We start from the raw sequence: 27,708 nt of genomic DNA on the forward strand, positions 1-27,708 counted from the left end.
CTTTTTTTTTTTTTTTTTAAGATTCCATATATGTGTGTTAGCATACGGTATTTGTTTTTCTCTTTCTGACTTGCTTCATTCTGTATGACAGACTCTAGGTCCATCCACCTCAGTAAAAATAACTCAATTTCATTTCTCAAAAACTTGTTTTTAAAGACAGTCTTAAAAATAACCATATTTATAAGCATCATAGTTACTAGTCTGTCATAAGATCAAGGCCAAACAGTGACTTTGAGAAGTCCTGAAACTGGATTAGTTGAGATCTATCTCTGAATTTAAAGCTGGCTATTAATTTTTTATTCCAGCTTGCAAAACTCATAGCTAGTTTCTTGAACTGGATATTATATACAAAGGGTTTATTCTTTCTTCCAAGTTGTAATATGCATTCAGCTGAGGAGTATATTTCCCCTATCCACTGAACCTTCCAACTCAAGTTACACTTCCAGTTTCTTCCCCCACTTAGTTTTTGTATACTTGCAGGGTCAGAATAGCCAAGGATAATATCAAAGTGTTTTGTACCTTCCTTCTTTAAAAATGATAAATAGTACTTCTAGAGACAACTACCCTATCCCCGTTACACCTACAGTCTGCTTGATATGTCACTTACCAGTTGAAATTACAGTAGCAATGGTGTGCTGTAAATATAAAAATGTTTAAACGGAATACTGACAAAGTTTATAGAAAGATCATATTAACTTAAGACTTGGCTATGGCTAAAGATGGGAGTGCAAAATGTATTTGAAATTTGACAGAATTTTTACTTCACAATAACCTAATATTACTGATAAAAGTGAAGGGGCAGTTGAAAATGCATAATGTTGAAATAACTGTTAACTAGCTTATGGAATAATGTGTTCATAGTTAGCCAAAGACAGCAGACGACTAAAATGGTGCTCTGAAGTCCTGACATGGCACTTACTGCTGCAAGTTGCTAGGTTACAAGCAAGGTGTACACAGATGGAAATGAACAAATAATATAAAAAGTCTATGTAGATAGATAGGAGATTCATATTTTATTTCTCCAGTGACATATTTACAGTTGAATATAAATTAAAGGCCTGCTTGCACACCAAAGCCAGGTCCTTTAGGTGGTTCAGTCAAAGAGGTAAGACCTCCAGCTGGCTCACATGAGAAGCGTCCACTCCTGAAAGGAAAAGTAACATTAAATTGACTGCTAATGATTACCATTTATAACTGTTACCTCACAAGAGCCCAGTTAAGTAACTATTTCTCCTCAGAAAACTAGTATGGATTATTTAATCCAAACATTACAACTGCCGCAAGATTTTCTCTTCCTAAGGTTAAATATAAAAACATGAAATACGAAAAATATAAAAATAATACTAATACTAGTTCCCACTTACTGAGCAGTGTACATACATCACTGGCTCGTTAAATCTTTACAACAATACCATGAGACAAGGGACACTGGCCAAAATATTTTACAGATACAGAAACCAAGGCTTGGGATGATGCAGCATCTGCCCAAAGATCATAGCTAAGAACTACAGCAAAATAACCTAGCCCCAGAGGACATTTTAAAAAAGCATGTTTTAATAAACTAGAGCACTACGTTTATTCTTTTTGTATTTGAATTTTATTTTGACTGAGATCCACTGTCGCAGGGAATACACAGTTATACACTGTATTTGGAAACAAACAAAAACTGGATTCCTTGAGAGATTTGAAGATTTGGGAGGATGTCCCTTAGAAGCAGTAAAGACAAAATCCGTTTGTATTTTTGTTTTTGTTTTTTTTTTGTATTTTTGTTTTTAAAGGCTAAATAATTCATATTAATTTTTCAAAAACAGGTTCCAGATCAGGGTGGCTACCACAGCCACAGAGAAAACATGAACAGGTCCTCTTATAGTTCTATGAAGGGAGGCAGTGCAGAGGTAAATGAACCTGTCTTCTTTTCACCACCACACATACTTTCCCAGGTAATCGTTCAGGCTCAACCTCTGCCCTGTCTGACCTCTGTTGCTAGAGCCTATCTCAGCACCTACTCCTGTTTCACCCTTCTATTCCCTGGCTTTGCTCATTTACCTTGTTCCTGCCACAGATTTCAGCTGAAGAACTTATTCAATTAAATCATTTTATTCCCTCTGGCTTTGCCCTTCACACTCTGTCATCAATCTTATAAGTCTATTTTTAGAGCCCTAGAAAATCATTTGTTGAGGGGACAGGAAAATGACACCACATAGTCATTTATAAGATCTTCTAAGCTATTACATTACATAATGCAAGTAACTAAGTAGTGTATTATAATAAAGAATACCTACAAAGTCAGAAATTAGTTAATATATTTGCATTATAGGTTCACTATGAAAACCAGATAAAAAAGCAGTTACTGTACTATCTGTTACAGCCTAAAATTAAAGTTTTAGGGTAAGTAGCAAAATGATATCTAGCTTTAATAAACAGTATTTTGCTTTGTAATTTTTTTTATGTTAACTGGTAGCACAGGTACCCTTGCTGCTCTTTGACTACCAATGAAATAATGAAATTAATCCATTTTGGAGGACCTTTCTTCTCCTTTACTAGGTTCCCTCTTGTGGTTTAAGCTCAGCTACCCTCTTTACCAACACAAAGGATCAACTTAGGAAGATTAAAAACCTGAAGTTTCTGGAACAGTAAATAGAATTAATCATGTATACTGCATGAGCTCTTCACAGGATTATGGAATTTTATACAAGAAAGTAACTTTAAGAATAATCTGGTCCAGTTTCCTAAAGTTTGTTCCACAAAATTACCATCCCATAACATACTTTAGGGGAAAAAAGGGGGTTCCAGTCCTCTGTTATGCCTGCCTGCAAACTTTTGCCTGCCCCCACCATTCACAAAATGCACATTAAAATACTACAAAGGCTGTAAAATACTCCAGTAAAGCCTACAAACTTGGTTTAATCTACTAATCATGTAACTTTCCCCCTCACTTTATCTATAAACATGCTTCAGAACCCTAGAGAGGCCATGATCTAGCCCCACCCATTCACCCGACAGCCACAATTTACACCCAGATTTTCACATAATAAAAAACAAAAAATGATTCCCCCGATATGCTTAAAATACCATCTATTAATTACCTTGTTCTCTTCTTACAATTAAAAAGGTAAATCTGGTTTTTTAGCCATTCCAACACTACTTGCACAGTAATCATTTTAACTCATTTGCATTCTAGAAAACTTGGCCTTTCTGTACATTTTTTATGGCTTAAAAAAAGTACTTCTTGGGCTTCCCTGGTGGCGTAGTGGCTGAGAATCTGCCTGCCAATGCAGGGGACACGGGTTCGAGCCCTGGTCTGGGAAGATCCCACATGCCGCGGAGCAACTAGGCCCGTGAGCCACAACTACTGAGCCTGCGCGTCTGGAGCCTGTGCTCCGCAACAAGAGAGGCCGCGATAGTGAGAGGCCCGCGCACCGCGATGAAGAGTGGCCCCCGCTTGCCGCTACTAGAGAAAGCCCTCGCACAGAAACGAAGACCCAACACAGCCAAAAATAAATAAATAAATAAATAAATAATAAAAATAAAAGGAATTCCTTAAAAAAAAAAAAAGCCACTTTATGAAAGTTTAGTGCTTATCTTTTTTTTTTAAAACCCAGAAATCCTTATTTATTTTTTAAGTTTTATTTATTTATTTATTTATGGCTGTGTTGGGTCTTCGTTTCTGTGCGAGGGCTTTCTCTAGTTGTGGCAAGCGGGGGCCACTCTTCATCGCGGTGCGCGGGCCTCTCACTATCGCGGCCTCTCTTGTTGCGGAGCACAGGTTCCAGACGCGCAGGCTCAGTAGTTGTGGCTCACGGGCTTAGTTGCTCCGCGGCATGTGGGAACTTCCCAGACCAGGGCTCGAACCCGTGTCCCCTGCATTGGCAGGCAGATTCTCAACCACTGCGCCACCAGGGAAGCCCCAAGTGCTTATCTTTTTAATATTACTGAGATACATGCACCACTGACCCTACATTTAGTATAAAAAAACCAGTGACTTTATTGTCTAGAGTTTATCATCAATCACCTATATCTTTTGTATATATACTTTGTAGCCTATCTATACTTTTAAACACCTCAGATGTTATCTGTACTCCACCGAATTCCATAAAATTTAAAATATCTTTATAAAACTAAATATGAATAATTCAAGTTGAATTTAAAATTAGTTTTAGATAATCCATACTAAAAAACAACCTCTATCTATTAATTATTAATTGGAAGCAGGTTTAGAAGTTATGTTCAGTACTTTAATTGAAAATAAGAACAATCTCTAGGGACTTCCCTGGTGGTGCAGTGGTTAAGAACCCGCCTGCCAATGAATGGGACCACGGGTTTGATCCCTGGTCCGGGAAGATCCCACATGCCACGGAGCAACTAAGCCCGTGCGCCACAACTACTGAGCCTGTGCTCTACAGCCCGCGTGCCCTAGAGCCCGTGCTCCGCAACAAGAGAAGCCACCGCAATGAGAAGCCTGCGCACCTCAATGAAGAGCAGCCCCAGCTTGCACAACTAGAGAAAGCCTGCACATAGCAACGAAGACCCCACGCAGCCAAAAATAAATTAAAAACAAAAAGAATCTCTAGCACACAAATATTTATAAATGTCAAAAGAAAGAATGTTGTCTTACCATCAGTTTAATATTTTCTTTCTAGCCATCATTTACTAAAATAATAAAAAAGCAGTTTTGAACCACAAAGAGATAGCAATCTTTACCAATTTTGGCCAGAGTTCACCTGATAGTGGTACTCAGAAATCAGTTACCACTGAACCAGTTTAATTTCTCTAATTACTCAAAGACTCACAACTAGCACCTCTTTCAAATATTTAAGCAGAGGGCTTTATTATAAAAATACTAATAGGGCTTCCCTGGTGGTGCAGTGGTTGAGAATCTGCCTGCCAACGCAGGGGACACGGGTTTGAGCCCTGGTCTGGGAAGATCCCACATGCCGTGGAGCAACTGGGCCTGTGAGCCACAACTACTGAGCCTGTGCGTCTGGAGCCTGTGCTCCGCAACGAGAGGCCGCGATAGTGAGAGGCCCGCTCGCCGCAACTAGAGAGAGCCCTCGCACAGAAATGAAGACCCAACACAGCCAAAAATAAATAAATAAATATATTTTAAAAAAAAAAAACTAATAAAAAAGCAGTAGCCAGCTTTGGTTAATTTAAAGAATAGCTATAACTATTTTGGTTACTGCTATCATCACAGTCTCTCTCAATAGCCAAGAAATTAACTTGGGGAAGTTCTTATTTTCACATGCTGGGAAGACATTCTGAATTACCATGTCCAGATACACTCTTTACATATACCACTGATGGATGCTCTGCAATTACTGAAAACTAAATAGATTTATCTCGGCTATTTATTTATTAAAAAAATTTTTTTTGGCCACACCGCATGGCATGCAGGATCTTAGTCCCCTGACCACCCGTGCGTGCCCCCTGCAGTGGAAGCACAGAGTCCTAACCACTGAACTACCAGGGAATTCCCTATATCAGCTTTTTAAATAAGAGGTGATACGTAGGAAATAAAAATAGGTTGAGAAACCAGTAATTCTTAAAGTCTTTGGCTCAAATCTAGAACACTGTCAAAAAAATCACATTGAAGAACTATTTACAGTTACTGATAAGCAACATCCCTATTATTATTAGGTGTCGAAAATGCTTTACTGTGGTACTTAGTTCCTGTTTATTAATGTTAAAATACAATGTTATAGTCCTGTATTAAAAACAACAACAAACTCTTAATTTCACCCCTGGTAATCTCATCCAGACATGGCTTTAAATACCATCTATAATAACTAATGAATCCCCAATTCATATTTCCAGCCCTAATGTATTCCCTAAATCCCAAGCTCATATCTAACCTTTCCGCACTCTACCATGGATGTCTAAGTAGGCATCTCAAACATGCTAAGTAGCATGTCCAAAACAAAGTGACTTTTCTTCCCCAAAATTGCCCTACCCCAAATCTTCTTCATTTTAGTTAAAGTAATCACTGAGGTGCTCAGACTAGAAAGCTAGAAATCATTCGTAATTCCTCTGCCCTACAACATCCACTAAATTTTAAACTATTCTTTACACAGCAACTACGACAATAATTTTAACAAGATCACGCATACCATTCCCTACTGAAAACACTCCAACAGCTTTTTATACTTAGGATTCAACCCAAATTGCTTACCTGGGCCTCTACCTACCTCTCTGACCTCTTCCACCACTTTCCTCCTTGATCACTCACTTCAACCGTACTGTCATCGTATTTTTCCTCCAGGACCTTAATACCTCCTCTTTCCTCTCCCTCTGCAACATTGTTCCTCCAGCTCTTTACATGCTTCCTTTGGGCTTATCATTCAGGTCATTAATTCACCACCTCAGAAAGGCCTCACCTGACTAAATTTACCTCCAGTCATCCTTCATCCCCTAACCTGTTTATTTTCCTCCTAGCATTTATTATTCAGGTATTACACTAGTTGTCTCTCTCCATCACTAGAATATAAAATATATGGCGACTTTACCTTGTTCATAATTTGTATGCACAACCTAAAATAGTGACTGGCACACAGCACATATCCAGAAATATTTGTGAAACAAATGAATGCTGAGGGAATACAATAAAGTAGACAAAGCAGCTATCTGTCTGTTTGTGTGGCAGGAGATTTAATGCTGGATTAATGTTGTCATCAATAGATCACGAAGTTCACAAGAAAGGAAGGAGGAGGGTCTAAGCTCCAAAAGTATGACTACAGAATTAAAAACAATACCTAATCAGAAAAAAAGGGGACATTTAAAGAAACCAAGTGGATTTCACAAGGAAATGTGCACCTGAGATATTAAAACAAAGTACCCCGAAGTTCAAAGAAGTATTACGGGTTTAAGTACAAATACAAGAGTAGCACGAACTTATTTTAAAATATCCGAGTCCTAAAAACAAGCTAAAGTTTGTGAAAAATATTATGAACTTTTGTTTTTGGGCAAGGGGCGGCTACAGTTGAAGCAAGGATAAGTAAGGGACAGGACCAGTGGCTAAGAGAAATATTGTAATGTTAAATGACAAAAGGTTTCACTTCAGTAGCCTCCATAAAGGAGACTAATTCTTCACAGTGGAAATGTTTTATTCCTAAAAAATGTTTTCAGTGTAGCCCAAGTAAGTGAGGAACTAGGAAGAGAATGCCAAACATCTTCAAACAAATTCAAGTGTTGAAAGAAGTGTACGTTTTTTAGGGGCCAGCTTGCCTTTACTAAACTTGTTATCCTGAACTGACCTCTTTTTCTTATTAGGTAGGGTTATTAGTCGGTCAGAACAATTAGGCAGTAATTCTCAGTACTTCTTGCAGACTCCAGAACCATGCATACCCTCTTGACCTAGTAATTCAACCTCAGGGAATCGTTGTTTGTAACAAAAAGAAGGAAAATATATTTTAAAACAGGGTAATAAAGAGCACAACATAGTTCTCGCAATACATTAGAATACTATATGGCCTTTAAAACCTATATATATGTTGAGACAAGGAAAATTTTATATGACATAAGCAGAAAAAATACAAAGGGAATATAACTATAAAACCATGTAAACATTGCTAGTATTAAGAGAGAATTTTAAGTAATGAGAACACTTAGATAAGGAATAGGGGTTTGTTTAGCAGCAAAAGTTCAGGTTCATAACTGAATGAGGAGTAATTAGTAGTTACTAATTACTGCAGTTACACAACTGCAGGATGGGAGTAGCCTGGATGAAACAATGTCTAAGTTGAAAAAGATCTAGGCATTCTAACTGACTGTAAGTACAATTTAATGGTGTAATGTATCTGAAGTAAGAATTGATGTAATTAGGCTGCATTATTATAAGCATGATGTCTGGAATAAAGAAGACAGTCCCACAATGCCCCACATGCTAATAAGTACATATCTCAAATACTGTGATTAGTTTAAGTATCACATTAAGAAACTCATTAGCCAACCAGAAGACCTGCCAAGGAGGGAGACCAAAGCTATGTCATATAAGGAAAAACAATGAAACAACTGTGGATATTAAATCTGAGAAAAGATACGGGGAAGATGAGATAGCTATTTCAAGTAACTAAAGAGCCGGCATTTGGAAGAGATATAAAAATTATCTTGTGTTTGTTCAAAGGACAGAACCTTTGGACCTTTAGGTGGAAATCAGAGGGAAGACAGACTTTGGGTCAAATTCTGGCAGTATGAACTTTTAAGCAATGAAATAGATTTCTATTTGTAGTACATTTCCCTTCTTTATAACATCCAAGTAGATACCAGATGATTATGATAGGGTTTTGGACGGGGGAAAAAATCATTGCTTTAAATGACAAGTTGATTTAGATAGTATTCAAGGCTCCTGAAAACTCCTATGGACTTAGGGTTTAAAATTTTAAAATTAAGTCTACATGAAAGACTAACTTAGGTTAAGCCATTAAAATTTATTAAAAAGAAATAAAAGGATACCTTGGCCCAGGTTTTGGGATTTTGCCAGCCTTGAGTTCATCAATAATTTCTTCAATATCCTTAGGTGTCAGATCCTCCTAGAAAAAAAAAGTAAAATAGTCATATTAAAATTACATCCTACCTCAAAATCAGTGTAAATCCCTAATAACAGTTTATTGTCTGTCTCAGCTCACAAGTTAGTTACCAAGGCAGCAACAACTGAGTAACTCCTATACATAGTCTGTCCTGCTAAATGCAATAGCAATAGGAGCTGCAGCCTAAGAGGCAGCACAGAGCAGTGCTTTGAAGGGAGATAGTTCTGCATTTGAGCTGAAGTCCCAGCACTTACTAGCCAGCAATCTGAGAGAAATTACTCAGCTTCCCCAAATTTGTTTCTTCATTCATAAACTGACTTCAGAGCGTTTTGAGGATTAAAAGAGAAGATAAATAAAATAGAACACTGCCATGCACATACTCAACAAATGCTATGTCCTTGAAGAATCGGTGAGATGCAAATAGTAATTAGCACCAGCAGTCATAAAAAGTAGATGCCTAATATCTATCCCTAAGCTAAAGATCTAATACCCTAGTGATATCTTCTTTATTTCCCAGGTAAAATTCACCCTGTTGCAAACGTCACTTAATTTTCGAAAGGAAAAGTAAAAAACTTATTTTGAACACATTTATTTTAATAATCCTGACCCTCCAATCCCCGTTTCAACCAGAGCAGCTTTGTATTTTGTGCACTATACACCTGTGTAAAATTCTTACCTCAAGTGTTTTGTTATTTAAAATAACAAACACAATTAAAACACATAGACACACTCCTACCCTGGCTGCACCCTAGGATTAGTCAAAAGACAGTCAAAACAGAATGGGGCAAGATTAAACTAATAAAAGTGCCTAAACTACATTATATCCCCTCTACCCCTCCCAAACTGTTAAGTACTTAAGAAAATGTTTTTAGGACCCTGGTACTATGCTAGAGAAATCATGATTCAGTACTGTATATTCAATGCCTAGCCTCATAGAAGCCCTTTAATATAGAATAAACATTTATAAAAATAAGAACTGCTTAGGGTGCAACAGATGCTCAGAACCTCAAAACTAGAAGGAATCTTTAAACTCACCTAATGATTTTATCCACCCCAACTCTTTATTATGAAAATTTGAAAAGTATACATGAATAACCATATTCCTTACCATATCTGAATTATGTACACATATGCCTTTTGGTTTCTTTTCTTTTTTTTTTTTTGGCTGTACATTTAAAAGCAAGTTGCAGACATCATGACACTTCACCCCTAATAATCACAGCAGGCGGGCATCTCCTAAGAACTTTTTTTTGGTCTCACTGCACAGCTTGTGGGATCTTAGTTCCCTGACCAGGGACTGTACCCAGGCCACAGCAGTGAAAGCCCAGAGTCCTGACCACTGGACCGCCAGGGAACTCTCAGAACATTTTTAAATGTTCTTAAGTAACACAATGTCATTACCACACCCAATTAACTAACAATAATAATTCCTTAATAAAATCAAATGTCAAGACCATATTCAAAGCTACCCAACCATCCTCAAAATGTATTTAATATTTCTCTCTAATCGGTATCCAGTCACAGTTTATGTGACTATTTCATTTTATCCACTGGTCAGCTGACATCCATAAAAGTTAACTGCCTTGGGCTTCCCAGGTGGTGCAGTGGTTAAGAATCCACCTGCCAATGCAGGGGACATGGGTTCGAGCCCTGGTCCAGGAACATGCCACATGCCGCGGAGCAACTAACCCCGTGGGCCACAACTACTGAGCCTGTGCTCTAGAGCCCATGTGCCACAACTACCGAAGCCCGCATGCCTACAGCCCATGCTCCACAACAAGAGAAGCCACCGCAATGAGAAGCCCACACACTGCAATGAAGAGTAGCCCCCGCTCAGTGCAACTAAGGAAAGCCCGTGTGCAGCAACGAAGACCCAACGCAGCCAAAAATAAATAAATAATAATAATAATAATAATAAAAAGTTAACTGCCTCACCAAAGACCATACCACTACTAACTGAATCTCTTGCATAAATCCGCAGTCTACTATATTTAGACTTACAGTGCTTCATACAAAGCCTTGACTGTCTAATTCCTGCTTAAATTAAGATTCTCATGATTATGAGTAAATTGCAGAAATGTGGGAAAAGGGTAAGTTATTGCCATATTTTTAAAGGAATTTTTTTTTTAATATGAGAAAGAGAAGGTAAGAAATTTGAATCACCATCATTAAAATGAAGAAAACCCCTATAGGTAATAAAAACATCCTAGAAATGTAAAATGCCAAAGAAGTCCAATTTCATCTTCATTAAAAAAAAAAATTGTAGATTTCCATTACAGGCATTATGGCAGTCCAGCTATCCTGACTGAACGTCCTATTGTAACAACTAACAATGCTGGATAAAATTTTTTTAAAAACTTTAAAATTTTATCAATATCAAGGCACTGACAAGAAAAAAATACCCAGAGGCCAAAAACTCAATGAAAACTTAGGGAGACAGTGGAACAGCAAAAAAACTTGGCTTCAGGGTCTCATAGCCTAGAGGGGCAAGGGACAAATCTCCAGGACACAGGACGTCATCCAAACCATGTAAAGCTGAGACCGCCAAAAGCTATACCCTCAGTATAAGGGAAAACTAGAAATTAAAACTGTCCCTCAAAAAAACCCTGCTACTCTAGAACCTTACACTTTAGGGGAAGAAGAGGGGAGGATATAAGAAGAAGGGATTTCTTTTGGGCCAGTAGTATTTCCAGGAGCAAGAGAGAAGCAAAGTCAATCCCTTCTTGAAGTATCTACCTTCAACACAGGCCTTAAAAGAATTTCCATAAACAAACTTCTAAGGATTATGAACTAACAAGATATTATGAATGACAGCCATGATATAATTAGGGTAGCAAGCAATTAAAACAAGGTAACTAGAAAACTCCACACACTTGGATATTAAGAACACTTCTAAAAAACAGAGGTCAAAGAAGAAATCAAAATGCAAATTTAAAAATATTTAGAACTAAATGATAAAAATATTACTTACCAAAACTTGTAATGGGACTTCCCTGGTGGTCCAGTGGTTAAGAATACACCTTCCAATGTGGGGGACACAGGTTCGATCCCTGGTTGGGGAACTAAGATCTCACATGCTGCAAGGCAACTAAGCCCGTGCACCACAACTACAGAGCCCACGTGCTCTGGAGCCCGTGCCACTAGAGAGCCCATGCGCTGCAACTACTGAGCCCACTCACTCTGGAGCCCATGCACCACAACTAGAGAGAAGCCCACACACCGCAACAAAAGATCCCACAGGCTATACTAAGACCCAACACAGCCAAAAATAAATAAATAAATAAATATTTTTTAAAAAAAGAACTTGTGAGGGGCTTCCCTGGTGGCTCAGTGGTTAAGAATCCGCCTGCCAATGCAAGAGACACAGGTTCGAGCCCTGGTCTGGGAAGATCCCACATGCCGCGGAGCAACTAGGCCCGTGCGCCACAACTATGAGCCTGCGCTCTAGAGCCCACGAGCCACAACTACTGAGCCCGCACACCTAGAGCCTGTGCTCTGTGACAGGAGAAACCACTGCAATGAAAAGCCTACACACCGCAACGAAGAGTAGCCCCCGCTCAACAAAACTAGAGAAAGCTCGCACAGCAACGAAGATCCAACGTACCCATAAATACATAAACAAAATAACTTCCTTTAAAAAAAAAAAAAACTTCTGAGATCTGGCTAAAGCAGTTCTTAGAGTTATGATACAATCTCTGTCAAATTTTTAAAACACACAATATAGTATTATTAGCATGCCTAGATACATATATTTTGAAAGTTTAAAAAACATGTACAGGAAAAACACAGTTTATGATAGTGGTTATCTCTGGGAATGAAAGGAAAAGAACAGGATTTTGAATGGGGGTGGGGGAGGTTTACCCTCACCTATAGTTTATTTCTGCGCATAATAATGATAAAAATTATAATACCTAAAGCAAGTGTGGCAAAATATTATTATCTATTAAGCCTTGGTGGTTATTTTTTGTATTTATATGTAAATTATTAAATTTTTCATTATTTAAAAGATTTTTAAAATATTTATTTACTTTTGGCCACGTTGGGTCTTTGTTGCTGTGTGCAGGCTTTCTCTAGTTGTGGCGAGCGGGGTCTACTCCTCGTTGCGACGTGCGGGCTTCTCACTGCAGTGGCCTCTCTTGTTGTGAAGCACAGGCTCTAGGTGCGTGGGCTTCAGTAGTTGTGGCACGCGGGCTCAGTAGTTGTGGCACGCAGGCTCTAGAGCGCAGGCTCAGTAGTTGTGGTGCACAGGCTTAGTTGCTCCACGGCATGTGGGATCTTCCCGGACCAGGGCTTGAACCTGCGTCCCCTGCACTGGGAGGCAGATTCTTAACCACTACGCCACCAGGGAAGCCCCTATTTAAAAGTTTTTAAAATGTGTCATTATCTCCTGGAGTTAAATGCAAAAATGTTTAATGATAATAATTTTTTTAAAACGTTCTGGTGGACAACAATGTGGAAGCTAAAACTGACATATTTTATGTAAAGTTTTTCTATTCTTTGATTTTTAATAAAGTTTGGAAACCAGGAAAAAAGAAACCTTCTAGATATTTATGCCAACAGTTTCTTCTAAATGAATAATTCAGAAACCAACATCCACATGACAAGAAACCAAATGTTTAAAATATTTTAAATATAACATCATACAACTTTATATTAAGTAAATACTCACATAGTAGTTGTCATTTATTTGAACCATTGGTGCGTTTACACAGGCCCCTAAACATTCCACTTCTATAAGAGTGAAAAGTTTGTCAGGTGTAGTCTCTCCAACCTTTATTCCTAAAAATATAAATAAGCACTGGTAAGGACCAGGTTATATTTTAATTGCAATATAGCTTAAGAACCAAAAAAAAAAACCAACATAAAAAGCATATATATAAAAAGTATTTACAGAGGCATATAAAAAGTATTTAAGAGCATTAAATTTCTTAAATTAAACAACTCTGTATAGTTATTATAGAACATTCAAGGATTTAAGTGGACTTGTTCCTTTAAAAACAAATTTCAGAGGACTCATCTCCAGTGTTTGTTGTTACATAACAGTGCATCAGACCATATTATCTTCATTTTGATCATGCTAATTAACCTACTAAAATCAGTCATACGATCAGACGGGCAAAGACTCAGAAAACAGCTAACGTCAAAGATCATTAAGAATGTAAGGAAAATAGGTACTCTCATATCTTTAGGGAAGGCATTTTAGCAAAATATAGTAAAATCTGACCCAGCAATTCTACTTCTTGTAAACAACCTTCGTGTACAATTGGACAAGTATGCAAAGACATGTTGTATACATGAAAGTAACTGCAGAATAATTTAACTTATAATAGAAAAATGAGGCACACATATTATAGCCAAAATCAAGTGCAAAAAGCAAACAGACATATTACATTTATGTATTTAATAATGAAAATAATTAGAACAATATAAAATCTAAAACTAATATACCTGTTATCAGAATTTGTACCTTGGAGATGGCAGGGTAGGATTTTGAGCAGACTTCAGACTTCTGTCTTACATACATCTATACTCTCCAACTATTTTTACAACATGCAAGTAACAACAAAATTAAGAGACACCTCCTTTTACTTCATTTGATATGTATAGTGATAAATGCAACAATGGCAGTTTTATGTAATAAAATGCCCTTTTAATTCTGTAAATGCTACTGTAATAACATCTTTCTTTTTTAAACATCTTTATTGGAGTATAATTGTAATAACATCTTATTCCAAATTTCCCTTCCTGAAGCATTCTTCCTATTCTAGTATCATTTTTGTTTTTAAAATAAATTTATTTATTTTTGGCTGCATTGGTCTTCGTTGCTGCATGCGGGCTTTCTCTAGTTGCCGTGAGTGGGGGCTACTCTTCATTGTGGTGCTCAGGCTTCTCATTGCGGTGGCTTCTCTTGCTGTGGAGCACGGGCTCTAGGCACGCGGGCTCCAGTAGTTGTGGCACTCAGGCTTCAGCAGTTGTGGCTCACAGGCTCTTGAGCACAGGCTCAGTAGTTGTGGTGCATGGCCTTAGTTGCTCTGCGGCATGTGGGATCTTCCCAGACCAGGGCTCGAACCGTGTCCCCTGCGTTGGCAGGCAGATTCTTAACTAATGCGCCACCAGGGAAGTCCTATTCTCGTATCTTATTTGTTCCAAGTCTTGTTTGGAAGGATACAAGGATGATATAGTCACTTCTTTATGTGCCACATGCTATCACATAACAAGTGAAACTTAATTTTCTAAACAATGAAAACTTTAAAACTTCGAGAAGCTTTTAAAACATACTCAATGGTTAAGGAAGAAAACATGAAAACTCAGCTTTGAGGAGGAGAACTAAAGAATACAAAATAGGAAGCAATAATGGTGGGCAAACACAGTAAGACAAAAATTTACTTGTGAAGTACAGATCCAGTAAGATGGTAAAAGTTTGAAAATACAGGTAAGAAATAGGTCAAATCTCGAAAGACAACTCTATTTTTTCATAAAATTTATAAATATACTGTGTCCCATACCAAGCTTTTTCTGAATGGCCTCCAGTATGCTGTCGGAGTTACGAAGCATGCAAGGCGTAGTAGTGCAGACTTGAACATGATACTTTCCAACTGGCTTTCGATTATACATTGTATAAAAAGTTGCTACTTCATATACTCTCATTGGAGGTACTTGTAAAACTTCTGCAACCTAAAATATTTTAAAATAATATGATTACAATATTTATTAATTGAGCGTATTACTTCAATTTGGTAAAAACCAAAAAAGTTCTTTGAAAGCAGAAACTATATCTGTATCTGATATCTGCGAGGCTAAGTCTTTCAATTTTGACACTCAAAAATTATACATATATCCAGGTTCTGACATGAAAAAAGAACTCATTAAATAGCATTTCAAATGACAAATATATTAAACTTTCTCTTATCAGGGATTCTAAAAGAAATGTATTCTCAAAAGACATCTAATCCTGGCTCACTTGTGCAAGATTAAAGTAGCTATGCTAAATTTAATTTAGTGATACTAAACCAGGCTTATATGTCTGAATATTTCTCTCAAAATACACACACTGGGGCCTGACCAATGGAATAATTGTAAGGCCCTGGTGTTTAATTGAAAAAGCCCCCCAAAGCTGCTGCTGTGCACCTCCCTATGCCTTAGTGATGGTTAAGGAAATGATGCATGAGCCTCTGGATTTGTTTTTGTTGTAAGGTTGGGCTTTTCTTTGCGGGGGGAGGGGGACAGTAACATTAAAAATCTCAAAGTGGAAAGAATCTTGATTCTATTCTCTATATGCTATTTCTTGCCTCTCACACATATACATCCAATTCTAAACAGAACAGGACAATATTTTTGAAATGTTCTCACATTAGTTTCTCATTTATTTTATTTTGCTCTGCTAAGCTTGACACTCAACAAGACTTCCAACAAGCTTACCATTATTAAAAACAAATTTTTCAAAAAAAAAAAAGTATTTATGATTAGAAACACATCTAAATCATTATTGAGAAAGTTGGCTATTATAAAAATAATGTAAGGAATTTAGAAAACCCCCAAACATATATGTGATTTACTGGAAAAAAAAGAAAAATAAGCACCTATGTTTACTAAGTATAGTACAAACCAAACTTGCTTTATAACATTTTTCATAGTAAAAAAACAAAAAACTAAAGGTCCACAACAGTGTTAGAGTACTGTACAAAGTAAATAAGAGATCAATGAGCTATATCTAAAATTTGCATCCAGGATTCCATTAGATAAATTGAGGACATTCCTATACTCTAAGAAAGATGATAATGGTCTAACCTAATAGTTAGACTTTAGAAAGTGAAAAGGAGAATGAAGTATAGCAGAATCTCTGCAACAGTCAGTGAAGTAGAAAATACATAGAATTAGAAATGATTCAGTCCCAGCTCTATCACTTAGAAATCATAATATAATAATTGGAAGAGCTCTACCTAGTTCAAAATCATCATTGCAGATGAAGAAGCCCAGAGAAAAATCAGATCTCTTAGTCCAAAGTAAAATATGTTTTCCATTATATCACACTGGCTTATTAGTCATGTGATTCTCACAAGAATCAAATAATATAAGGTTTTATATGGCACTTTGTAAATGATACACTGTAACATAATACCATACAAATGTAGTTGTATTAATAGGATATGAATAAACTTGAAATTTGGATTACTGCTGAAAACACTATTAGGAAAAAATGAATCCTAAAACATGCATGAATATATTAACCATATTTAAATGGGTCACCCATAAGATTTCTGTACGTTGTGGATTCCAAGCTGCCATAATCAAGTGTCGTAAATACCATGTATTATATGTATTTTGTTAAAGCCTGTAGCCAAAGATGCAAAATATTAAAAAGATTCACATTAGCTGTGAGCAGATCCTTTTCTGTGCAATTCTAGTGTTTAAGCAGTACATTCATTTTCAGAATATCTTGACAGCAAATTATACACATTTGGGATCTTTTATTATTATTGCCATTTCTCTCAAAGACAGAAAAAAAGAAAGCCTCTTTCACTATAATGCCTTTACTACTTCTTGCAAGGATAAAAAGCTCTACCCTTTCAGTTCTCTGCATTATTAAGGGAACCAACAAAAACATAAATGTAATTTGAGGTATGAAACATATAAATGATTAAAGGGCTTCAAACTCCTGGATTGATATCAATGAATGTCAGAGAAATTTCTACATAAGGAAGTTACTATACACAATCTCTCCTCTTTTTGAACTAACACAAAAATGAAGTACCTTGTTCATAGCAGAGATGGGCAGCCATCCATTCTGTCTTTGGGCTAAATCCAGGACTGGAAGCACAGCTGCTGCTTTATGCCCTTCTGGGTAGTTTTTTACAATTGCCTCTATCCTCTGTATCAAAGAAAAAGCACTTGTTTTTATACATCTGGAAGATACTAAATATTTTGTAAATTAATTATAATGTTAATTTAGTCATACCTTATAGTTTTCCGGTGTGAAATCAAATGGAGTATCTGGGTTATTCTCAGGAGTATCTCTGTGCTACACAAAGGAAAAAAAATGTTTTCCAAAATTATCAAAATTCCCTCAAAAGTGTGAATTTGTACTTTACTACTACTGTTCATTTAATCTCTTCACTTTAATTCGAACATGATATACATCAACCTATCCTTGCATCAAGAAGAATGGCTAAACTAATTATGAAATACAGATCTGATGAGTATGATTACCAAAATATTAGCAGAATTCAAAAATTTAGAAGTTTTCAAAATCATCCTTTATAGGTTACGAGAAGTAGCTTTAGGATCAAAACCCAAAAAAAGCATTATCTAACTTGATTAGAGAATAAGATCTTCTAATGTAATCTAATTACAAAAAATTACCGATTATTGGAAGCCTTATGAAATTAAGACACAAAATTTTTTTTAAAATTTATTTATTTGGCTGTGCCGGGTCTTAGTTGCGGCACGCGGGATCTTCGTTGTGGCATGTGGGACCCTTTTTTCAAAAAAATTATTATTTATTTATTTATTTGGTTGTGTCCGGTCTGTTGCGAAAGGCAGGCTCCTTAGTTGCAGCTCACAGGCTCCTTAGTTGCAGCACGTGGGCTCCTTAGTTGCAGCAGGCGGGCTCCTTAGTTGTGGCATGCATGTGGGATCTAGTGCCTGGACCAGGGATCGAACCTGAGCCCCCTGCACTGGGAGTGTGGAGTCTTAACCACTGAGCCACCAGGGAAGTCCGGGCATGTGGGGTCTTTAGTTGCGGCATGCAAACTCTTACTTGCAGCATGTAGGATCTAGTTCCAGGACCAGGGATGGAACCCGGGCCCCCTGCACTGGGAGTGCAGAGTCTTAGCCACTGGACCACAACGGAAGTCCCTAAGACACAAAATACTGAGTGTGAAAATATGTGCCTTTTTCCAAAAGAGAGTGTACCAGATTGTCAAAGGGACCTACCTCCTACTACAAAAGCACCATTTCTTCCCCACACAACAGAAACTAGCCAACAGCTAGTTTTCTGTTACAGAAACTAGCCAACAGCTAGTTTTGTTACAGAAACTAGCCAACAGCAAGCTTTATTTCTTCTCCAAAAGAGCAGGCCCTCTTCAAACACTGACAAGAAATGGCATGTCAACAGGAAATCAAATGAGTCACACTGAGATTAACACTTACATCAATTAATGTTTTGTATGTATGGTGAACACAGAACTGAATCCCTTAGTAAGTTAACTCTCAGAGTTCTGGTTTTTCAAGGACATAGAAGAGAAAAAAAGCGGAAACTTTGGACAATGATCTCGAATGTTTTTAGACAAAGATGACAAAATACAAAGCAGGACTCTACTTATTAATAGTATAGCTAACTCATTTATTAAGAGTCAGCCTAAAAATAATTCGTTTTCCAAAATGATACCACTAACTCTAAATCATCATACAAGTCCACTAAATTGCCTTTAAACACTAGATTGATTCCTAAAAAATGTACCTTGTCACAGAAAGGGGATACATATCTTAGCCTTTCTGAACTGTGCAACCAAGCTAGGGAATTCATCGACCTCTACCTGTAGTGAAACCCTGGACACGAAAAACATAAAGGCCAACTGCCAATGTGTTCACTGTATTACTAAAATCTATGAGTTTCAAGCTAGTGCCATTTTGGGATTCCCCAAGTTGCAGCCTCAGAATCTTCACTGAGCCAACATGAATGATTTTTAAGAACCTAAAGTGTGACAAGAAATCAGGTTAGGTTCACAGTTATTTCACCAAGGAATAATCTAAATTCTTATTCCCAGAGTTGCCCTGGTATCAATTTAAATTTGAGAGGTTTAGCTGGAACTACACCTCTTGAAATGCAGTGAATTCAATTAGCTATGTTTAAATTCCCACAATGGCCAGCAAATACCAAAGACACTGGTGTTTAAGATATGTTGTGTTGTATCTACCCAAATTTCCAAGTCCTTCCATTCTGAAGAAATCTAAGTAATTACTTACCACAAATAAGGCTCCTCCAGCTCCATTCTGCACAGCTGTCTTATGCAAATTCCTTACATGTCTTCCCTAAAATTTTAAGAAAGTTTAGTAAATCAAAAGCCTTATGAAATTTTAAGATCCATAATTTAAAATAATAGAATCAACTGATAGAAGTAGAGTATCTTAAGAGATATGGCCTACCACACTACACCATGCCCACCTCTATTTCAGGAGAGATATAAGGAAATGGAGATTCAAAGGTAAGGTTACTAACTTGCCTAAGGTAACACGCAAGAGTCAGTGGAAGAACCAGAATGACAACCTAATCTCCTGAGTCGCATATCCTTTCTCCTACATTCTTTTGGCATGCAATTGCAGAGTTAATGTACCATTAACTTACTGCCTTTTACTTTTGTCTGAATCAAGTTGGATAGCTTTCATTTCACAAACATGTTTTCATTCTGTAAAAATGAGTTGAATGTACACCCCCTTTTCAATTCTTTACTACCTTAGTTTAGAAACTCCAGCCATAAAAGTAGTTTCAGAAAGCTTCTTATAATGCTATGCAGATTGACCATACTCAATTGCTTTGGAAGGAATCCATTTGATTACTCTCTATGTTGCATTTCATTTCTCTTTGCCTTATTGCTTCTCCCCCACTTCTACCTTCTCTACCCTCTCCCTGAAAGGCAATTCTACCGCTGTTCAGAAATCCTCCAACTTCTGAGTTCTACTAACCACAGATAGTAGAACACTGGATTAAACAAAGCACGGAACTGGCAAAGAGCTGGACAATTCAAAGGCAAACATAACAGACAAGGAAGCAAAAGCAGTGACATAACACAATCACAGATTTTTTCCCCTAGATCCAAATAATATTTCAGTTGAAGAAATAAGTTTACACAGAACACTTGCTTTAATTAACAAGAAAAGACCCAGGTACAGAATGTGAAACATAGGTATAAAATATGGGAGTGATAAATATTTTCAGGATAATGGGGGGAGGAGGGGAGAATTTGATCAGCTGTGGTACACAAAGGGGCTTCAACTGTGTTGGTTTTGTTTTCTTTCTTAGGCAGCAAGTGGATGGATACACAGTGTTTATTATATTCTTTTTGCTTTTTTGTGTCTGAGATATATGATAAAAATTTCCTTTAAAATAAATGCAACACACACAACACACACACATATTTTACATTACATATTATGTAGCTAAGAAAAACATTTCTTAAAAATGACATAGAAAGAAGTGTTTGTGGCACAATCATAACTGGAAAATATCAAGGTTAACCAAAACAAAGAAGTATAAACTACCATCCCAATATATTCAATATAGACATTAATGAAAATACTAGATGGCCTTAACAATTAAAAGTGCTTATCTGGAAAAAAAAAAAAAGTGCTTATCTGTTATTATGATGTTAACAAGATTATAAGGGACTCTTATTTTATATTTTGTTTCTTATATTTTTCTCTATTTTCTAGGTTTCTTTTAGCATGAATTGACAAACTGAAAAAAATTCTTATTTAAAACAAAACGTTCATCAAGTACAAAATGAAACATCTACTGTTAATCCTATTTCTCCTTCCAATTTCCCAGTATATCAAAATAAACACCACCAATCTCTAAGTTAGAATAGCTTCAGTTTTGATCCTTTCCTCATTATTCCAGGATATGTCACATACTTTACTTAAAAATATACAGATAATCTTGAAAATTGGTCTTGAGGCCTATGTAGCGGCATACTGGAAAATCTATTTTGAGGCACTCTCTGGCTGACCTGTAATTCTGCATATGCACGTGAATTTACACACACACACACACACACACACACATATATTCTCTCTCTCTCGCTCCCCAAAATAAAGTGTTTTAAAGTCCAAATCCTTGAAGATAGACTACATACTGATTGAGAACAGTCAGGAAAAAGTAGTTAAGTTACAGAAACGCTGGAGTTACAGATATTATGATGATGATGATTTTTTTAATGGAAGATTTTGGTTTAGATCACCATGCTGCCACTTGCTAACGTGTGACCTTACACAAGTCACTTAATTTTTTTGTGTCAATTTCTGTATCTGTAAAAACAGGGATACATACCTATTGAAGTATTTTGAGGTTCAAATAGTCAGGTACTATATAACCTTATCTCTGAAGATACTATAAACCTGTTAAAGCGTTACTACATCTGCCTAGCTGATATGGGGATAAAACATTTAATAACTGAACAATGGAAGATTTAAACTGCATTTTGAGAACAACTGTGCTGTGTTAGCTAACTAACACAGAGTCACTGTCACTACTTGCCTGCTGTAAGTCTTCTCGCTTCCTTCTTAAACCCTGAAAAAGAAGCTAGAATTGAAACCCACTATTAATTCTTCACTATCAAATTATATTCTTGTTTATGAAAAAAAAAGTTTCTTGAATTTTCATTTGGAGTTCAGTGAATTCAACTGGAATTCACTGAAGTATAGACATTTTCAGAGTCTAATGAGAAACTAGACTCCAGTCTAGTGAAAAGCCTAGACTCTATTCTAAGCAGGGGGGAAAATTCAGCTTACTCTTCAAATCAGTCCCGCCTAGCTAAGTTGTTCTTTTCCAGTTCTAAGACGATTTCGTCCTAGAATGCTTCTTTCTTCTAAAAGTGAAACTGAATTCAAATGGCCCATTAAGTAGGGAAAAGACTACTTATAATTCAAACTTTTTAAAAATTGAAGTATAGTTGATTTACAATATTATGTTTCAGGTGCACAACATAATGATTCACTATATTTATATATATATTTATACATTATACTTTTTATATATTTTTAAAGTTATAAAATATTGGCTATATTCCCTGTGCTGTACAATATATCCTTGCAGCTTATTTATTTTATATATAGTAGTTGTAACTCTTAATCCCCTACCTCTATCTTGCCCCTCCCCTCTATAATTCAAACTTTTAATATCTTATTTATTCCTTTATTGGAAATGCCTGATGTGGATATTATAATGAATGTAGTAAAATAGGTGAAGTTCCTAAAGATATCAAAAAACAGGGCAGCTTTGAAAATGGCCACGTGCTAACTTGCTATGAATGAGTAACAGTGTATGCCCAGTTGAAAAACAAATGAGGGCTTTTATCAGTTTACCTTCACTATTTTGCTTGCCTTTGTTTTATAAACAAATTGAGCCCTTTCTCTACTATTTTGAAGAAATCACCTTTGACATTAAGTTGCTAAAATTCTGTATTAATGTATATATATTTAGGTTTTCTGTAAGAACAGAAGAGCTGCATTTACTGTTTTAAAAAAAAAAAATTTAAAAAAACACATAGCATATATAAGGAGACAGATTAGAAATGAAAAGGCCTGCCTCCCTTGGCTCACAAAATCCCCACATAGGTATTATTATCATCCCTTGTTTTACAGATATGGAAACTAAGGCTCAAAGAAGGAAAGAAAAGAACTTTCCCTAGATCACACAGCTAAATACATGAAAAGTCAAACACAGGTTTTTCTGACTTGAGGACACGCCTTAACCACTAAAACTAAGTTTTGTGATATATTCAAATATACATAGGAGAGTTTTACAAATGTTCTCCAAATAAAGTTCCATCAATAATTTAACTAAAAATGTTAATTTGGATTAAAGAAACATAAGTGATTTTACTAGCACTGTGAGAGAATTACCAAGTAAAATTTGGCCAAATTTTATATTATAGAAAAGCTAAAACGAACAATTCAGGTATTAAAGGACCATTACAGATTAAGATAACCATATTAATGGTCACAATATTCGTGATTACTTTCAGCCATCTTGCCCATAAATTAAACAAAGCATTCTTTACATATCTAAAATCCAATATGGATACCCATAACACTCCAATGTCCTAAGGAGAAGAATACTTCACAGAAATGAAATGTCCAAACATCATTTCAGTCAGTCTCACCTTCACCAATTACTATAACCTTAGGGAGGCTGCTCTGCTTCTCTGCACCTAGGTTTGCTCATCTATAAAATAACAGGAGTACCTATCTTAAAGTGTTAAGAAGATTAAATGAGATGAAGTGTTTAGCATACTATTTTTATCCTTACACTGGAGACTGAGTTCACATCTCCAATATAAAGATCTGACTCTGTAGTGTGCAATAGTGGCCCACTGAACCTCAGTGAATAAACTTAAAATGCGTTCATTTTCTCTTTCCCCTAAACTGTTTAAGGCTGTGGCAGGCAAGAATAATGGTGCCCCAAAGATACCCACATCCTAATCCTGGGATGCTGTGGATATGTTAGTATACACAGCAAAAGAGGACTACAGTTGCAGATGGAATTAAGGTTGCTAATCAGTTGATCCAAAAATAGGGAGATTTTCTGGATTATCAGGGTGGGCCCAAGGGCTCTTAAAACGCAGAGGAGTGAGCAAAGTTAGAGCAGGGTCAGAATGGTATGTGAGAGCTTGACCTGCCCTCGCTGGCTTTGAAGATGGAAGGGGGCTATGGACCAACAAAGAAGGGCACCTTCTAGAAGCTAGAAAAGCCAAGGAAACAGGTTCTCCCCTAGAATCTCCAGAAAGGAAGGTAGCTCTACCAACACCTTGGTTTTAGCCGAGTGGGACCCATGTCAGACTTTTAACCTACACAATCATAAGATAGTAAATTTGTGTATGTCATCAAATTTGTGGTAACTTATTACAGCAGCAATAGAAAACTAATATAAATGCCCTCTAATCTCACTTTTCCTCCTCCCTCCCTCCCTTCCTTCCTCCCTCTCTCTCTCTTTCTTTCTAAAGAACTGGGTTAATGTCCTAGAGCCAAAATGTAGATACTGCAAAATCAATGGAATCTCTAATGGAATAGGAAAACATTTCATTCTACAAAACTTAAAATTTAGGAAGAAAAATGCCACCAAAGAACGTTCTACTTCTAGTATGGCTGAGTAGATTATTATCAGACCAAACCACTGGGTAACAACTATGAACTCTGGACAAAATATTTAAAAAAAAATTAAAAACCAAAAATCTTTCTGAAGGCACTGAAGAACAACCAAATGCAGGCAGACACATGAAAGGAGTCTAGACTTAGAAGAAGCCAATAAGGGTTCTTTTTTTTTTTTCTTTACATCTTTTACTGTGAAGGCAGGCCCCAGTCTATCCCATGCTGGGCAGCTAAAACTCCAAGAGAAAACCTGCAGCCTTAATGTCTTGAAGTACCACAGGAGAGGCTGGGACAACCACAGGAGAGGCATAGGCAAGTGGGAAATCCCAGAAAAGGAAAAGCCAGAGAGGAGAAGCCCCCAATTCTGTGGCTGACTCCAAACATGCATGCACACAGGGCAGACTCCAAACAGCCCAGCTAAAAGAACTGAACCAATATTTGAGCCGCTGCCCACAAGGGAGCCGGACTGCAGTTCAAGTTAATTGCCTGCCTGCAACAACTACAACAAAATATTCTTTGGAGGAATTAAAAAGATCTAGTGCCTCTATGACATCATTCACAATGTCCAGGATACAATCCAAAATTACTCAACATAAAACAACAAAAAAGGAAAACAACCTATTTTCAAGAAAAAAGACAATGGAGATTACCAAACAATAATTTCAAAACTGCTACAACAGTGCTTAAGGACAGAAAGAAAAACATCTTCAATAAATGAAAAGATAGAAACAGAAACTATAAAAAAGGAACCAAATTAAAATTCTAAAACTGAAAACACAATCCTTGAAAAACACCACCACAACTCTCTCACCCCTACGAAACTAATTAGTGGCTTGGGAGAGAGGCAGTGATGAGTTGTAAAATGGTGTCAACATTACAGAAAACTTTGGGCAATTACTGAAGATGGAAATAAACCTATTCTGAGTAGCTATTGCTCCATATTTCATAATTTTTAGGCAATTCTTGACAATCGCTCAATAAGGTATTACTGCACTTTACAGAAAAAAAAAACAGAGCTCAAGGAGATTAAGAAATATGGCTCAAGGTCACACAATTAGTGTCTTCCTCTAGACACAGTACTAAATTCTGGATATTTTTAAAGCAATGACAAGCTGAATAAAAGCCTGTGGCTGAAGAAATTGGCAGCTAGCTAATAAAGGAGCAATTATAACAAAATAAGCAATTTCTTTGAAAATGTAAATGCTTTCCTTAAATGTTTCTCTTTTAGGAAAGGAACTTTATTGGTAAGACCACTTTACTCACATCTTTCCTGACTTTTGCTAGGTCATTCTGATATCCCACTATTTGTAAAAGGCTAGAAGGGACTGGTTAGAAGGGCAGTCACGGAATGTCACCTGTCATTATTATTATCCACAATGTTACCTGGAGCCCAGCAGGTAACAGTAGAACCTCAAGCGTTTATTGAAAACCAAACTCTACAAATCAGAATATTCCCACTTGACAGCCGAGGACACCAAGTGAGAACAATAAGAGCCCAAAGGCACAAAGGTGGAAAGACGGTGCACCCACCATCCAAACTCAGGTCTCCCTGCAAGGCCCTGAGCTCATCCTCCGCTACTGCGCACCACCGCCCTCCCTTCTGCCGAGAACTGATTCAACCTTTCTACGTTACTGCTGGGGGAAAGGCTGCTTTCCTTCCGGTAAATGCCCCGCCGTCATCCTCGTCATTTCTGGAACACGTTCTATTAAGTTAGTGCGAACGGGTGTTTCACCCCGAGAGTCAATGTCCTTTCTAGAGACGGGCTTGGATGTCAGGAGCGCGAGCGGCCCCGACGTCCTCCGGGTGCGGGACGCGGTGACGCCATCACTCGGCCAACTTCCCCACCTGCCAAGGGCAGTGCTGCTAGGGGACCCTGGGGCCGCCCCGCGCACAGACTCGGCCTGCTAGGCGGGCGGAGGTCCCGGCACCGCCCTCCCGCCTCCCGTCCGGAAGGAGGCCTCGCGCCCGCCGCAGCCGCACCGCCGACACCCTCGCTCCGCGGCGACGCGGCCTCCCTGAGGAGGGCGAAGGCCGCGGTGTCCTTGCCGCCGCCCGGGGTCCCGTCCGGGGCCCTGGGCTCCCGCGTGCCCGCTACAACAGGAGGCGCGGAGAGAGGGGGAGGGCGGCGGCAGCGCCCGCGCTCATTCGAGCCTCCTTACCCACTGGGCGGCGAAGCCGGCTGCACGGGCCCGGAGCGCCGCGGAGAAGAACATGGCAGGCCAAACTGCGGTCCTTCGGGCCGCGCCAGGTACAGTCCCGAGCGCCCGGCACGCACGGCGTGCGCGCCCCCGAGCCCACCCCGCGCGCCCACGGCGGCGGGGGCGTGCGGGGGCTGCTGGGGCCAGTGGGCGGAGACTTCCGGGGCAGGGGTGGGGCCAGGACCCGCCGGCGCCCTAGAAGGCGGGTTCCGCGGGCCGCACCCGGGGCCCCCGCCTTGAAAGATGTCCCCTGGCAGCGCCTTGCGCTCCGCCAACCCGGATTTTTGGGGTGAGCCTCCCTCCTGGAGTCTTAGGAGGATTTAACCGCCTCCTTTTTGATTGTGGTTGCCTAAAAAAAAATTCCGCTCCGTTCCCCTATAAGTAGTATGTTACGAATTGCAGAATTGAAGATACAGGGGCTGCCCCCCAGTGAGCTGGGCATAGACACCAAATGCCTTGGTTCCCGTTGTTTTGCTTTAGAGGTGCGTGCCTACGTATTTAGGGACGAAATAATATGAGGTCTGGAATTTGCTATAGAGTAACGGGCCGTGAGTGATGACTGCCTGAAGCTGCGGGGTAGTGCTCGTTACTATTCTCGGCTCTTCGTACGTGTTAGAAATTTTCCATAATAAAACTTTCCAAAGAGAAAAAAGCCACTTCCTTCTTGATGTTTGTTTGGTCATCTCTGGAAATTCCAGCAAGTATTTATTCGGTAATAGCTCTGATCTGCAGAGCGCCGCTTCCTGCTGTGGGGAGTTGACCACGCACTTCCCCCTTGATTTCTGCCTTGACTGCCTTTCCTTGTACGTCCTGAACCCACTCGCTTCCTTTTGCCCATTTTCTTTGCTATAATAAACTTGTGAATGATTTCTGGAACTTTCATATCAGTACAGGGAGTTTTTTAAAAACTTATCCCTCATTAATTTAAAAACTCTAAAATATTCAGTTGCAACTCCTTATGAGTCATATTTTACAGATTAGGGAATTGGAGTCACAGAGGGCTGCCAGCCAGTAGCTAGGAATAGACACCAAATGCCTTGGTTCCCATTCCTTTGCTTCATCTTTTGTATTAGTGTGCTTCCTCTAAATTGGCTTCAGTAGTTCCTTTTAAAAGGGAACATTC

The 27,708-nt window shown here is 38.1% G+C and overlaps 1 protein-coding gene across 1 annotated transcript; it reads right to left on the reverse strand.

Annotated features, from left to right (window-relative positions):
- Positions 1–990: 990 nt before the first annotated feature.
- On the reverse strand, positions 991–26,699 carry NDUFV2 (NADH:ubiquinone oxidoreductase core subunit V2). Its single transcript, XM_036874529.1, has 8 exons — positions 26,547–26,699; positions 19,488–19,553; positions 17,479–17,541; positions 17,275–17,391; positions 15,029–15,197; positions 13,192–13,301; positions 8,449–8,525; positions 991–1,144 (listed from the first exon to the last, which is right to left on the reverse strand). The coding sequence occupies exons 1-8, from the start codon at positions 26,598–26,600 to the stop codon at positions 1,051–1,053; spliced, it is 750 nt and encodes a 249-aa protein (XP_036730424.1). The 5' UTR covers positions 26,601–26,699; the 3' UTR covers positions 991–1,050.
- Positions 26,700–27,708: the final 1,009 nt, after the last annotated feature.

The sequence above is a fragment of the Balaenoptera musculus genome, chromosome 14 (assembly GCF_009873245.2).
Source record: "Balaenoptera musculus isolate JJ_BM4_2016_0621 chromosome 14, mBalMus1.pri.v3, whole genome shotgun sequence".
NCBI classification, from domain to species: Eukaryota; Metazoa; Chordata; class Mammalia; order Artiodactyla; family Balaenopteridae; genus Balaenoptera; species Balaenoptera musculus.